This window comes from Thamnophis elegans, chromosome 1, assembly GCF_009769535.1.
Source record: "Thamnophis elegans isolate rThaEle1 chromosome 1, rThaEle1.pri, whole genome shotgun sequence".
NCBI classification, from domain to species: domain Eukaryota; kingdom Metazoa; phylum Chordata; class Lepidosauria; order Squamata; family Colubridae; genus Thamnophis; species Thamnophis elegans.
In genome coordinates this window covers 153,474,009-153,489,623 of record NC_045541.1, presented here as the reverse complement: position 1 = coordinate 153,489,623, position 15,615 = coordinate 153,474,009, and the positions used below count along the sequence as shown (strand labels likewise).

At 37.9% G+C, this 15,615-nt stretch overlaps 1 protein-coding gene across 1 annotated transcript in view; it reads right to left on the bottom strand.

Annotated features, from left to right (window-relative positions):
• Positions 1 to 15,227, bottom strand: part of KCNH5 (potassium voltage-gated channel subfamily H member 5) — a 232,574-nt gene extending 217,347 nt beyond the window's left edge. Inside the window, 1 exon segment of the mRNA XM_032214001.1 lies at positions 15,155 to 15,227. Coding sequence (XP_032069892.1) covers positions 15,155 to 15,227 — 73 coding nt within the window.
• Positions 15,228 to 15,615: the final 388 nt, after the last annotated feature.

The window sequence follows — 15,615 nt, the reverse complement described above, 5'->3', positions numbered from 1 at the left end:
GCTCCTTTCCCAATTTTGAACCAATCAGTGGTTCTATGTAAAATAAATCGTTCTATGAAAACTATATTCTTTTCCTCTTTCATTTAAGATCTGGGCAGGACAGCAGAGGAATTAGCATGAGAAAGAAAATCAGAACAGTTAAAAGAAAAATATAAACATGGGGGTCTTTTCTTGTTTAGAAAATGAATAAGATAAGGCCATCTGATGTGCTTTGGGTAGCCTGGCCTTTATCAAACCAATAAAGGAATCCTTGCCAGCTAGGGAAATTGTAGCATTCAAGGAACTTCATCTGCCACAGCCAACAGATCTCAGATTGGCTCTGAAGCGTGTGTTTTCTCTCTAATGTGATTTCTTCCACCTCCTCCAAGAAAGCTCTGCAGATCTGGATTTTAAGCTCCTGGTTTTGTATAGCCAAGCTGTCAAAATATTGTCAGCCACACACTTCGGCAACAGAGCACACGAAAACCAACAGCAATTCCTTCCTGTCAAAATACCTTTCTGAGAAGCTCTTGGAAACGCTCAAGCTGCAAAACAATAGGCTAAATTGCACAATCCCATATTTTAATTCTTCTCATTTAAATGGTACGGGGAGGGAGAGGACATCTGTACATTACCTAAAAATAACTCATTTCAATCATTCATCTCAAGGCCTACTACTAAGAAACCACCAGTGAAATAGGTCCATCAGTTGTTCATGCACTGTGTAATTATTTTCTTCAATTATTCACTAGCATTATTGCACAATTACTCCGTTTCACTTTTTTTCTAAGTTGGTGGTCATAGTGTGGCTTCTTGTGACCATCACTGACAACGTCAGCCAGCCTCTTGTGAATTTTTTTTTCCCACTGGCCAATGACAGCTCAGGAGACACACGTGTAATTTAGTTATATAGTATAATCCTATTGAAGCCTCATCTTCAATACACTAAGACTTTTTCAATTAATACAATTTGCAAACTTACAGACTAAACAACGTTTAAACAACATGTACATATATGTATACATACTGGTATACATATACACATACACATACAAGCAAATGAATTGTTAATTAATTTCAATCTACATGTATGTACTTGTAATAGAAATAATTCATATCTCTCATATGCACATCACAGAATACATTCACATGTTGCTGCTTTCATTATGTCAAGTGGCTTTTTTTTCTTTTCAAATGGCATAGAGTTTCATGAACTTTTATTTTTAAGATTGCTTATGAAAAAATATATATTTGGACCTAAATTAAATCATATCTTGAGTCAATTCATTGAATGTAGTGGGGCTTCATTAACTGTGACTATAGAAATCTTAAACCCAATTAATTTCAGTGAGGTTTAACAATGGACCCAGCCCAGTGTTTACTTTTCTATTTTATAACTTTTTATTTGAGCAAAATATTTGCAAAACAATCAATCAATTTCATCCATTAACTTAAGTGATTTTTGTTTTGTTGTGCCTTTGAAAGCTGTTGGCAATCTAAACATTAAAACTAGACGAATATCCAGTGCATCCTCATTTTTAAACATGATGAGATGTGATGCTGCTGCAATTCCATATTTACTTACTTTAGAGAAAGTCCTAGTAAGGAATGAGTCTCCCTTTTGCCTAGACCAGTGCTTCTCAACCTTGCATTCACTGGCTGGGGAATTCTGGGAGTTGAAGTCCAGACATCTTCAAGTTGACAAGGTTGAGAAACGCTGGCCTAGACGTTGATACCTTTGCACAGGGAGTCTCCTCAATAATGGACTATAATGATAACAGTGGAGCAACCTACTTCATTCTTACAATGCCATCACCTCCTATAATTAGAGGGATAGAAGTCTAATGCAATTAGAAGACACCTGTTCAAGGATAGAATGGGACACCTTGCCATGGGCAACTCACCCCAACCAACTCACTCTGGGACAACTTGACATGGCCAACTTGCCATGGAACAACACATTGTGGGACAATTCAGCAATTCAATTTAATTATTTAAAATTATTAAAACATTATTTTATTTTTTTCTCATTCCCATTTTATTTTGTCCCTCTTTTGGCATCCTTTCGTTAATGATTCTATTCCAATATTTCTTCAATATTAGTGTAACTCTTGTCCAGCGGCGAGTTGCCCATGGTGAGTTGGTCACAGCAAGTTGGCTATGATGAGTTCCCCATGGTGTGTTGGCTACAGCAAGTTGGCTATGGTGTTTTGCTCATGGCGAGTTGGCCACAGCGTTACCCATGGAGAGTTGCCCATGGCAAGTTGGCATAGACCCATTCAGGGAAGCATTTAAAATTTATAAGCAGCAGCCCTGAAGTCATATGAACCTCACTGAAATAAATATCAACCACTGCAAGATCTGACTATCCAGTCTTCTGGTTGCTTGGATGTCAGGACTTGTAGTCCAAGAGCAATGGGTTCATTAGTGTGGCTGGTGCACCCAGTGGTAGTGATCCTCCCTTTACCTTTTAGCAGAGCTTTATTATGTACGCTAAATATGTTCCGCTTGCACAGACTCATTTTCAGAGAATCTTGCTCTCACCAAAGCCCAACAATATATTTCAGAGTGTTACAGACAACCTTCACATCTCTCTTGAGCAGGAGCCAAGGAGGTCTGCCAGCTCTCTAGAATGCCAGCAGTAGCTGCCATGCAGTGATGTCAAGCCTCCTTTTGCCCAGACTTCAGTCAGTGAGCTCTGTTGCTATTGAATGACATTCTGCAAATGTTTCATAGAATTTAAGGCTTTGGATTTTCGATCCTGGAACTGATTCTTTAAGGCTGCTCTAACTGTCCCATTTAAAAGGTGGCTCGACTTATAAGGGGTTTCTTTTCTTCCTGCTTTGAAATTGCAATCTGTACAGGAAAAATGGGCTGCCTTTTGGGCACATTATTGAAAAAGCAGCTTCATTTACATCAGGAGCAAAGGAAGAAAGCAAAGCGGTTGAATGCTTGTAGTACAGACTGTTTTAGGGCTAGTTAATTGTTTATTTACTAATACATTCTCTTTATCCAGACTTCTTTAAACAACTTCCCTTCACCCCATTGTCAGAGATTTGTTTTCTTTGTCTTCTTACAATTATCAAAGGATGAAATGTTGAATTTAGCCAAACTGCGCTGACATGTCCTCAGTTTCTGTGGGAAGGATCCTCAAAGAAAGCCTGAAGGCAGCAGGCAAAAACCAGCCTAAACCATTAAGGTTGACTGGCCTTATGGGAAGGATCCCAGAAAACTGTTATGACTGGTATGACTGTTGTGTGTTTTAAATTATGCATTGTTATGTGTCTTTTTTTTTTAAATTTTTTGTCTGTATCCCCCTTCCCTGGTTTGAGTTGTGAGATGCCCTGAGTCCCTTTGGGGGGAAAGGGCGGCATATAAATATAATAAACAAACAAACAAACAACAAAACATCATCATCATCATCATCATCATCATCATATTTTATTCATTAAACATGAAACTCAGTTAACTGAACATTCAAAAATGTTCAGCAGCATTGACTGGTGCTAACGGTTGATATGGGTTGCTGCCAGCGTTCTAAGTATCAACCGAGTACCTTCTTAAATGTTCCGAATAGCACAGTTTTTTGCAGTTCCACTGGTGTTATTGCAAGAAGCTGCAATTTGTTGATGTATCTTATAAAATTCTTGGACATGGTACCAAGTGCCCCAATGACAATGGATATCACTGTTACATGTTTCATCCATAATTGGGTAGTTTCGATGGCCAGGTCATAGTATTTCATGATTTTTTTCTGTTCTTTTTCTTGACTCTGGCATCTTCTAGTACAACAATATCAATAAACTGTATGCTTCGGCCCTCTACAACTATAATATCTGGCGTTCCAAATGATGATCCATCTGTTATTTTATGATGATGATGGTTCATGGCACAATCAGCCAAATGTTCAGATAGGATTTGACATTTTTATCCAACCTACTAGCTGATAATCTGGCATTGCCCAGGTATTTATTTAAAGGGGGACATGTCCGGACCAAACATAATTTCTAATGTTGGCTTTTCCCTCTTACTAAACGAAGCCCCCTTGTGGAGTACTGTGAAGCCATTACCATGGCAACTCCATTGCACTGTACAGTAGAATCCACTATGGCAGTATGGCACAACAAGCTGTATCTTAACAGAACACACACCCTGAAGAGAGAGGTGGGGAGAGAGAGGGGGGAGATCAAGTCCTTCCAAGGACCTGGCATAAGCAGATCTGGATGTTTGATGCTATTACAGATATTATCAAAGGATGTAAGCCACCAAGTAAAGCCACCTTTTGCAATTGACTGATGACGAATTTGTTAATGCTGATTGTGTTCAAGTGGTGCTCCAGGTGTTTTGGGATTCCATTCAAGGTGTCTATGACTATTGGTCTACCTTTGCTTACTTTTGTCACAGTCATTCTATTTTTATTTGTAGGTCTTCATATTTTGTTACCTTTTCCAGTTTTATTCTGTTCTATTCTGCTATTTCCAGATACTGCCACATCTATTATCCAGACTTTATTTTTGTCTTTCTTGTTGACAATTGTTAAGTCTGGGTGTTATGTGGCAGATGCCTGTCTGTTTGAATTCTAAGGTCCCAGAGCACTACTATTAAAATACATATTACTGTTTTATTTATAATTATTGATGCTGCTTAGAAGCAGCAGGTGTAGGATTTATATGCTGAAAGATGGGTTATCGGGAATCATACCAATAAATACATATTTTGTTTACCCAAAACAACATTTCCCTTGTAAAATTATTCACTATTTTTCTGTCACTATGCAACCATACTAGATATCTTCCTGATATAAAGAAAATCGAGGGAATGAATTCCCTCACAATCACTTCCTTTGGCATTTATTATAAATCTGGAAAGCCAATAAGACTATAGAGCACTGGAGAAAACAATGAAAGACTCATTTTCTCATGTACGCATTCTCTCGCATTTTGTACAATAGCTGTGGAACTTAGACTTATATACCACTTCATAATGCTTTCCAGCCCTCTCTAAGCAGTTTACAGAATCCACCCAACAATCTGGCTCCTCATTTGACTGACCTCGGAAGGATGGAAGGTTGAGTCAACCTTGAGTCCTGCCAGGATTGAACTCCAAGCTGTGGGCAGAGTTAGCTTGCAACACTGCATTCTAAACCCTGTGACACCAGGGATCCTTATAACTTAAACTTTCATATCCCATCTATAGGAGAATTCCAGGGCAACTTGCAAGACTGGAGAAAAGCAAATGCCCTGATTTTCAAAATAGGAAAGGGACATGGAAAACTACCTACCTGTCAACTTTGATGTCTACACTGGGAAAAGTCCTTGAAAAGATGATTAAACAGTGTGTTTGTGAGCATTTAGATAGGCATGTTACAATTAACAGGAGTCACATGGATTTATCACAAGCAAATCATACCAGATTAACTTTAGCTTTTTCTTTGATAGAGCTACTGGCTTAGTAGATCAGGGTAATACCACATGCCTACGTCAGAGTCTCTAATGTTATTATTGTAAATGGACTCACAGTTGACTGAATGATTGCATCCAAAGAATGTTTATTAGTGATTCTATTTCATCTTGAAGGGAATTTTCAGGTGGAGCACCACAGGGATCTGTCCTGGGTACTGTTCACCTTTTCATCATTGTCTTGGAGGAGAGAGTTGGGGAAGGCTAACACAAAGCTGGTGAAGGGAGGTTTGAAAAGCCAGAAGATTCAAAAGGATTTAAATAGGCTTCGGAGTAGCAATAGCAGTAGCACTTAGACTTATATACCACTTCACAGTGCTTTACAGCCCTCTCTAAGTGGTTTACAGAGTCAGCATATTGACCCCAACAATCTGGGTCCTCATTTTACCAACTTCAGAAGGATAGAAGGCTGAGTCAACCTTGAGCCTGATGAGATTCAAACTGCTGAATTGCTGGCAGCCAGCCAAAGTAGCCTGAAATAATACAATAGCAGAGCTGGAAGGGTCCTTGGAGGTCTTCTAGTCCAACCCCCTGCCTAGGTAGGAAACCCTATACCCTTTCAGACAAATGGCTATCCAACATTTTCTTAAATACTTCCAGTGTTGGGGCATTCACAACTTTTAGAGGCAAGCTTTTCCACTGATTAATTGTTCTAACTGTCAGGAAATTTCTCCTCAGTTCTAAGTTGCTTCTCTCCTTGATCAGTTTTCACCCATTGCTTCTTGTTCTACACTCAGGTGCCTTGGAGAATAGTTTGACTCCCTCTTCTTTGTGTCAACCCCTGAGATATTGGAACACTGCTATCATGTCTCCCCTAGTCCTTCTTTTCATTAAACTAGACATACCCAATTCCTGCAACCGTTCTTCATATGTTTTTGTCTCCAGTCCCCTAATCATCTTTGTTGCTCTTCTCTGCACTCTTTCTAGAGTCTCCACATCTTTTCTACATTGTGGCAACCAAAACTGAATGCAGTATTCCAAGTGTGGCCTTACCAAGGCATTATAAAGTAGTATTAACACTTCACATGATCTTGATTTTATCCCTCTGCTTATGTAGCCTAGAACTGTGTTGGCTTTTTTGGCAGCTGCTGAACACTGCTGGCTCATATTTAAATGGTTGTCCACTAGGACTCCAAGATCCCTCTCACAGTTACTACTATTGAGGAAGGTACCACCTATACTGTACCTGTGCATTTCATTTTTCTTGCCTAAATGTAAAACCTTACTCTTTTCACCATTGAATTTCATTTTATTAGATAGTGCCCAATGTTCAAGTTTGTCAAGATCCTTCTGTATCTTAAGCCTATCTTCTGGAGTGTTGGCTATTCCTGCCATCTTGGTGTAATTTGCAAATTTGATGAGTTCCCCATTTATTCCCTCATCCAAATCATTGATAAAGATGTTGAAGAGTACTGGGCCTAAAAGAGAGCCTTGGGGTACTCCACTGTATACTTCCCTCCATGTGTGCAGTTGGTCAGCCAGTTATGAATCCATCTGGTGGTGATGCTGTTCTTCTACTTTATCTAACAGTAGGTTATGGTCTACCTTATCAAATGCCTTACTGAAGTCCAAGTAAGCTATATTGACGACATTCCTCTGGTCCACTAAATGATAGGATGGAAATGATTAGGAATAAAAGGAAAGTTCTGTGGAGAAAAGGAAAAGCACAAGTGTGATGCAGAGAAGTTTTGGTTTTGAAGTATTACAGTATGTTTGCAAAGAATCTGAGTGTTTGTGTCAACCACAGATTAAACATGAGGCAGCAGGATGGTTTAGCTGCTAAAAGAGCAAAGGCCGCCTTGAGTTGCATTTACAGAAGTCCAAATTATGAGAAGCAAATGTTCTACTCTACTTTGTCTGTCCTCATATAGAATACTATGTTCTGTTCTGAGAACAGAAAGGACAGTAATAAATTGAAGGTTGGGGAAAGCGCTACCAAGATGGTTAGGGGATTGGAAAGCAAGTCTTATATGCAACAGTTCTTATACCTATTCTTATACCTATTATCTTGTAAATGATTGACAAATCAAATCAATAAATAAAATAAATAAAAGTTAAAAGACCTACTCATGTTTATCCCGTAGAAGAGAAGGCTGAGAGGAGATGTAATTGTACATTTCAAGAATTTGAAGATTTGTCACACACTCTTCAAATATTTGAAGAGGACATGGATTAATCCTCTATTGCATCAGAGGGTAGTCATTATGCCAACTACAAGGAAGGAGATTCAGGCTATGTATCATGAGGAATTTCCTAACTGAATAAGCTACTAGCCAACACCAACAGGTTGCAATGAGTTCTTCATTTCGCTCATTCAAATGATAGATGGTCATCTGTCAAAGATACTCTAGTGGTTCTAGAACAGTCACCAACCTCAGGGGCCACTAAATTCATAATTTTATGTATATCCCACAGATCACTAATATGATTTTTTTAAGATAAATAGTATTTAGTGTAATATAAAAAATGCACATAATTTTTCTGCGGACCACCAAAAAATTTTCATGGACCACCAGTGGTCCATAGACCACCAGTTGGTCACCACTGTTCTAGAGAGCTCTGGCCTGAGAAGCTAGTTAAAATAAATGTTCCTGAAGCAACCTCTTTATGATTTTTGATTTTGAATAGCTGAATCAGGATTACTGCTCCAATGAGAAACAAACTACAAAAAAATAATCTAATGTCCAGAACAACAAAAATAAACCATCATCTAAAGCCATCTCATAAATTTCATCAAGATTATTAACCTGAATATAGAGGTACGTTATGTTGGTTTCTTTGGAAACTGATGTATTTTTGCAAATCTATAATGACCTATGATAGCTACCAATCATCTTTAAAATGTTATGATTAGATGCATGAGTAACCAAAACTCTCTCCTGAATTGATATCCACTTCACAACCTTCATATGCCAAGGTCTTTAGCAGGAAAAAAAATCTAATAAATATTCCCAGAAAGGATAATAAAGAAAATAAAAAGAAATCTAGTTATATCAAAGGCATTTAGAGTCAAATAATGCATTTAACCTGACTATCTATGTAGAAATATATTTGATTAACAAAACAATCTAGATTTCTAAACATCTCTGTCAACAGATGGAACTCAGCTGTGTATTAGAAGGCATATTTTCTCGAGCTAGCAAAAGCTAGTTAACCCGCATTCAGAACCAATAAGTCTGCATTCCAAGATCTTCATCAAATCTCATTTGTAAATATCACGTTGTATAGAATTGCTAATTCTTTTCCAACACTTCCAACCTGCTGTTGTTGTTTGGGTATCTTTCCCTACACCACTGCTAATCTATGTTATAAATGAAAACTTACTTTAAAATAAAATAACCCGATTGGTCTTTAAATACTTCAGAAGCAAACAGGCAATTTCCTATAAGGACCCTTCCAGGGATGGATTCCTACAGTTCACTCATGTGTGTTATTCAAAGGTGTGAATGCTGCCATTATACTACAGATTTATTTATTGTGCACTGTCTTAAATGAATAGAAAGAGACATGATTTGTTCTACTATAGATACACATTGAGATTGAATCTATTGTATGTTAAAAATGGCTGTCAGGCCAAAATTTTAAAAAATGAACTCTGTATCATCTACACTATTTTTGTAATTCTAAAATTATTTGCCAAACCAGCTAAATTCTTCCCTTTCCCTTAAAAATCATCACTCATAAAGTGAGTGACTTCTATATTTAGAAGTAACATTTCCCAGAATTCTATTGATCCTTCTGTTTATACCACGTAACATCTGAGATTTTTCTGTTTATACCATATAACATCTGAGATCTAAACCTTGCCAGAATATATTTTTGATCCTGTCAATATATTGTTAACCCTGAGGACTGGCAAGTTGTCTAATTCGAATCATTATTTTAAAAAATCCTTCAGATCCAATTCCATTTCACACGCAAGGATGTTTTTCTATCTAAAAGTCACATCCATATGTGAAAAAATAAATCTTTTGCTAAGGAAGTACCTTGAAATAAGACAGGATCTAGTATAGATTGGAGCTTGGTGAGTTGGTGGCTAAGGTAAAATTTAAATGGAAAGATAGCCATATTAGATATCCAGAAAGATAAATGGAGATGTAACTAAACTAGAGAAAAGGAATGTGACACCTCCAGATATTAGAGTATCCATCAAATGCATTTATTTATTACTATTTATGTTATATTTTTGCTGATAAAGAAATGAAAGGAGACTAGTATAGATCTATTTCAAGCTATTTAGCTCTCATCAGCTAGCCATACCCTTGCTGGGATTCGGGCTGCTTTGGGCTGCTTACATATTAGGTAGTTGTATTAACCTCTAAGCCACAAGTTCTCCTCCCTTTATCAGTTGAGCCAGGGGAGTGATTAAGTGTTTTTTCTTCTGTCAAAACATCAGGTCTGCCCAAATATGGGAGGGAGCATACTGCAGAGATACAGGGTGAAGAACAAAAGAATGTCAAGAAAGAACTTCTAACCTAATCCTGATTTTTTATATGTGGAAATGGTGCCAAAGTAGGAAAGACATGATTATACAATCACTTTTTCACAAGAATATTTTTAATCAGCCAATTAATGAGTTGCCCTATTCTACCATGGATTCATTATATTACTTTTAACCTCGGCATTCCTATTTGAAATATGGGCATAATATAATACAATGCTTCCTGACAGGGGTATATAAAAAATGGGGAATATATGTGCAGCACATAAAAATAATGTCTGTTGTTCCTTCTTGACAGATAATTCATTCTTATCCTGACATTCTGTCAATTAAAGTCAGAGAAGTTTGAAATAAAAAGTGAAAATAGTTTGTCCATGTTTGATATGAACTAAGATATTTCATGAAAATTTTGAATATTCCTTCATCAATTATTTTATCTTCATTGCCTTCCATTCTATGTTTTAATTACTACTTTTTAGAATTCTAAATGGGGGAGTTAATATTCTATAGGTTTAGGTTTAGGTTTAGGTTTAGGTTTCATTTTATTTATATGCCACCCTATTCCCTGCGGGACTCAGGGCGGCGCACAAACCCAAGGAGGGAAAGGGAAACGCAAAAACTACAAGTACAAGGCATTTAAAAACAACCAACAGCCACACGATTCGAGAGGGGAAGGGAACTCATCAACCCCAGGCCTGCCGACACAGCCAGGTTTTAACAGCTTTTCGGAAGGCCTGGAGAGAGGTGAGGGTCCGAATCTCTGCGGGGAGCTCGTTCCAAAGGGCTGGAGCTGCCACAGAGAAGGCCCTCCCCCGGGTAGTAGCCAGATGACATTGGCTGGTAGACGGAACCCGGAGGAGGCCTGCCCTGTGTGATCTAATGGGTCTTTGGGAGGTAATTAGCAGCAGGCGGTCTCTCAAGTACCCAGGTCCAATACCATGAAGGGCTTTATAGAAAGGGGTATCAAACATTGAGGGCTGCATCAGGGTTGTGTTTGACGTCAGGGGTGGGAGGGAAGCATGGCCATGATAGATGTGATCAGCTTGACGTCACTCATATCAGGGCGCCTGTGGTGGCCCGAGCACTCTGCCAGAGGAAACGGGGTCCTGAGCTCCGTTTTCAGCTGTGACGGCCTCCTGCAACCCTCTGCCAGTGAAAATGGAGCTTCCTTTTCACTGGCAGAGGTACCACGAGCCAGTCCTTCACTGTTTCCAGAGTATCCCCACAGGCCAGATCTAAGCACCCCATGGGCCTTGAGTTTGACACCCCTGCTACACACAAAGAGACATCACATGCACATATGTATTATACACACATACAATATATACCTATATTTCGGAAGTTACCTAGAATTTTCAATACTGAACCATTGCTATAACTAATCAATTTGATTCATTGTCATTGTGTGCCAAAAGAAAATGTATTTTTCAAAATTATATTCACGTAAAAAGAGATTTAAAAACACTATGTTCAGCGATGCTGTGGCATAAATTCCCTATAAAAAGGGGGGGAAAGTAAGAAGCTTTAACTTTCCATGAAGTAAAGAAGAAGAGTGAATAATCTTGGGATACCTTGCAAAGTACAGCTTTTTATCTGCATTCTTTCCCAAAGTGTGGAATATATTTTGCATTGTTGCATCGTAAACAGCGACCCCACATGTTTTTCAGTTCAAAAACAGTATCTACCAAAAAAATAGTTCATAAATGTATTTTGTGCCTCTTCGATAATGCAGTAAACAAAGCGATGTTCAAAATAAGTAAGTGGAAAGTAGGTCAGCACACACTGACTCCAGCATGAGAAGGTAAACTCAGATTTCATTACATCTAGAACGAACATTCTTTGATGTTATGCTTATCAAAAATGCCCCTTTCTAATTAATGATTGAAAGAGTTTTCTAAGTTCTTCCTTATAAAAATTGTGATAAGTTCATTTCAGATGGATTCCATGCTTACTTCACAGTGATGGTAGCAATTGTCAAATATGGCCAGAGATTTCCCCAGAAGATAAAATGATTGTGTGCTTCTCTTGACATTGGAGCAAGCACCCAACAGATGGAAGCCTTGATAACAACTAGTCTTAGCCATTAGAGACTTCTACTTAACTTACTTAGGGATCAGGATACATATTCACATGTATTGTCCATTCTTATTTGTCTTAATTGACAATAGCTCTCTTTATAGGAAAACGTATCACCTATTTGTGATATATTATTTTTCTCCCAATGATATAGCCCAAGGGTGTGAAACTCACATCGTCACAGCATCATCAAATGACATGATATCCATTTATCATCTATCCATAAATGCCTTAAATTATGCTCCATGTCATGGTAAAAGACAGCTGTATTATGGTTTCATTGTAGGCCTAATCATCTTCAGAGAAACTATCATGTTATAATATTCTACTACCTTAAAGGACATTAAACTACCATCCCTTTTACCATGTCATGGTAAAAGACAGCTGTATTATGGTTTCATTGTAGGCCTAATCATCTTCAGAGAAACTATCATGTTATAATATTCTACTACCTTAAAGGACATTAAACTACCATCCCTTTTACCATGTCATGGTAAAAGACAGCTGTATTATGGTTTCATTGTAGGCCTAATCATCTTCAGAGAAACTATCATGTTATAATATTCTACTACCTTAAAGGACATTAAACTACCATCCCTTTGCTCTGCCCTGTTTGGCAAGTTTCTTATGAAAACTGCTAGAAAACCAGATTCTGGACCTTATCAAAGTTAAATTATGGTATGTATTGTTTCAGTTTGTTACAGCAATGTTTACTTTATTTGTTATATTCCCAGAATAGGAGAAACATGCTTTGGACTGAACCTTCTTCCATTGCGTTCAATGAGAAAGTAGATATTAGAAAAATTACATACACACTCATATGCAGTACCAATAAAAAGATGAATAAAAAAATTGGAGGAAAGTAAACTAGCCAGCCCCCTTCTCCCTTTCTTAAGTCAAGCAGAATTTCACTTCACCTTTCAGTTTCTCCTACCAATTTTATGGGATTGCTCTGCCCAAGTTTTACAAAACAATGTCTTATTAGAAATGTATCGCTTAGCATGGAATCATTTTAAAGCTCCTTTGGGTGTTGTATGATGGTAAAAAAGAAATCTTAAGTACATTAAAAATAATACAATTTCATATCCATGAAAATATATTTACCAGGGGAAAATGGGGAATTAACCATTGCTTAGTACAAACTTAGAACATACTGTATTATTCTTTTTCTTAGGCCAGCTTGCATCAACATACACAACACAACACACACACACACACACACAATTTGTTATTACTTTAATGGATAAATGTGGCATATCTTCAATCATGCATGAAATGAAGAAGAAAGAGTGAACACTTCCAGATATCTTGCCAATATTTTATAAAGTAATGTTCTTGTATTAATTATCCTAACAGTGGAATTAAAGACAAAACCTCACAGCCTTTTTTTTTACAGTACATTTTTAGAACACACTTTCCTTGAGGCTTGTTGAGTATGTACTGTGCTCTTACAAGCACTGGAGCACTCTTGGACAGAACGAGTAACTTTAAATGTTTACAAAAACACTAAAGAAGAGGAAAATGTTACATATAAAACAAAATACATAAGTAATATCAGATAACCAGTAACATTGTTCATTTTCACAGGGTGGCTTAGGTTCAAGTGGTTCTCGGTTACACTGTTCATTTGACCTCTAAATTTGCATCTTCTTAAATCACATTAGGTTTTCACACTTGATGGACTTAAGCTAGTCACTGTTTTTTTCAGTCTGTTCCATTTTTCAAACCTGTGGTTAAAATCTGTCCCATGCTCTTTGGGGAGAAAGTTGGGATATATATAGTTGTGCATTGTTTAAAAATTATCACACATCTATTATGAGCACTTTTTCTAAAAGCTGATAGCTATTTTGATATTCTCACTACACAACACATGACAGGTAATAATTGTGCAAACTGTAATTTCAACCAGAAGCCAGAACAGGCACACTAGTTTTACCATCAGCCCACATACATATAGAGATAAATAGATACGCTTCTTGCAGATTTGTTTTAAATAGCTTGATAAAGGAAGTGAGGTTTGGGGAAAGAGAGTTTTGTTTCTTGTTCTAACCTAGATTTTATTCCCAATTTAATTTTCTTCAGTTAAGAAACTGTGAATACACAGGGAGAGGGAGAGAGAAGGAGATGGGTTGATAAAGGTATAGATACAGTATAGCTATAAATATAAAGACTCAAAAACCCATTATGAAGTAGTGAAACTTGTCTAAATCTGGAGGCATGCTCCTTATAATCCATATGTCTTAAAATTATTATTGTTTGCAGAAAATTCAGGGAGAGGTGAAACTGCCATACACAGTGAGTATTTAACTTTTTCCAACAATTTCTACTTCAGAATTACAGAACTGACTTAGAGCTTCTTCAAGCATTTTGTTTTTTCCAATGGAAAAAATGCTGGTTGCTATTATCGTTGTTTACATAAGATGCAAAATTTAGTTGTAGTCCTACATTTACTATCTAGTGAAATATCTCATAGAATTTAATGGGGCTTACTTCAATGAGGTTTACATATGAAAAATGCACAGGACCCTACTTTAAATCAGCTTTTTCCCACCCTAGCGAAACATATATTCCAGTGAGCAGATTCCCTCTCCAAATATATACCTCAGTCTTGCTCAACCTTAAGTATTTAAAACATATCCACTCTAACAGCCTTGATAAAGTCTGGCTGGGTTGATGGAAGTAAATGGGGATAGTGTCAGTTGGGTACAAGACATCTGAAAGATGATGAATTGGGAAAGGTTTCCTTGGTGGCGGGGAACAATCTATCTTTTCTTTTCAGTTTTTCCTACTGATATCCTGCTAATCACCATTGGCTAAACAAGATGTACATTAATATGAATAATAATAGAGATATAATGTGAATATGATAATTACAAAATCATCATATTTATATTATCTATCAAGAAAGTAACTCTTGAGTTGTTGGAAATCCTATCACAGCTAACCCACTAATACATTTTGAGAGTTAGTGTTTAATGTATTTAAAAGTACAATATGATAATCCTACAATAAAAGTGCTGATTAGAACTCCATCTTGTAGAATTTACCACTTTCTTCAGCGTCTAACATATTCCATTCAAGTCCAGAAGTGCAAAAATGCTTTTACAAACACTTTAAGAACTTTAGGGGCAGTTCAATCCCTCCCCTGGACTATTGCAGGGGCCAAGGGAAAGCCGAGGAAGAAGAAGAGACGACTTACCACTTGAGCGTCTGACAATGTTCTCCAAAAATGTATTCTGTGGTGCCACCAGCCCCCTTTTGCCCCCCGGCATCCTCCTGTGCCTGCAGAGCTGGGCTCTGGAGCCAAGAGGTTGCAGTGGGGCGGGCTGGGTGGATCTCGGAAGGTCTCTTGAGCCCAGTGCTGTGGAGTAGCTGTGGGAAGATTGATGAGGCAGTTCATGGTAGTAGCGCTCCAGCAGCTGGTAAAGCCCAGACTGTGGCAAGACTGCGCTCACAGCTCAGAAACTGCAGCCTCGGAGGAGAGTGCGCCTGCGCGCTTGACCCGCTCTTGTTCTTGCCGCCGCTCTTACTGCCCCAACGGGCAGGCAACATGACCAAGCCTGCTTTCCGAAGCGACAGCTCCCGAACCTGCTGCAGCTGGACGGAGGATCAACCCAAACCAGAGTCTGGAGCTCAAGGTTTCTTACACGGAAGGGGTGG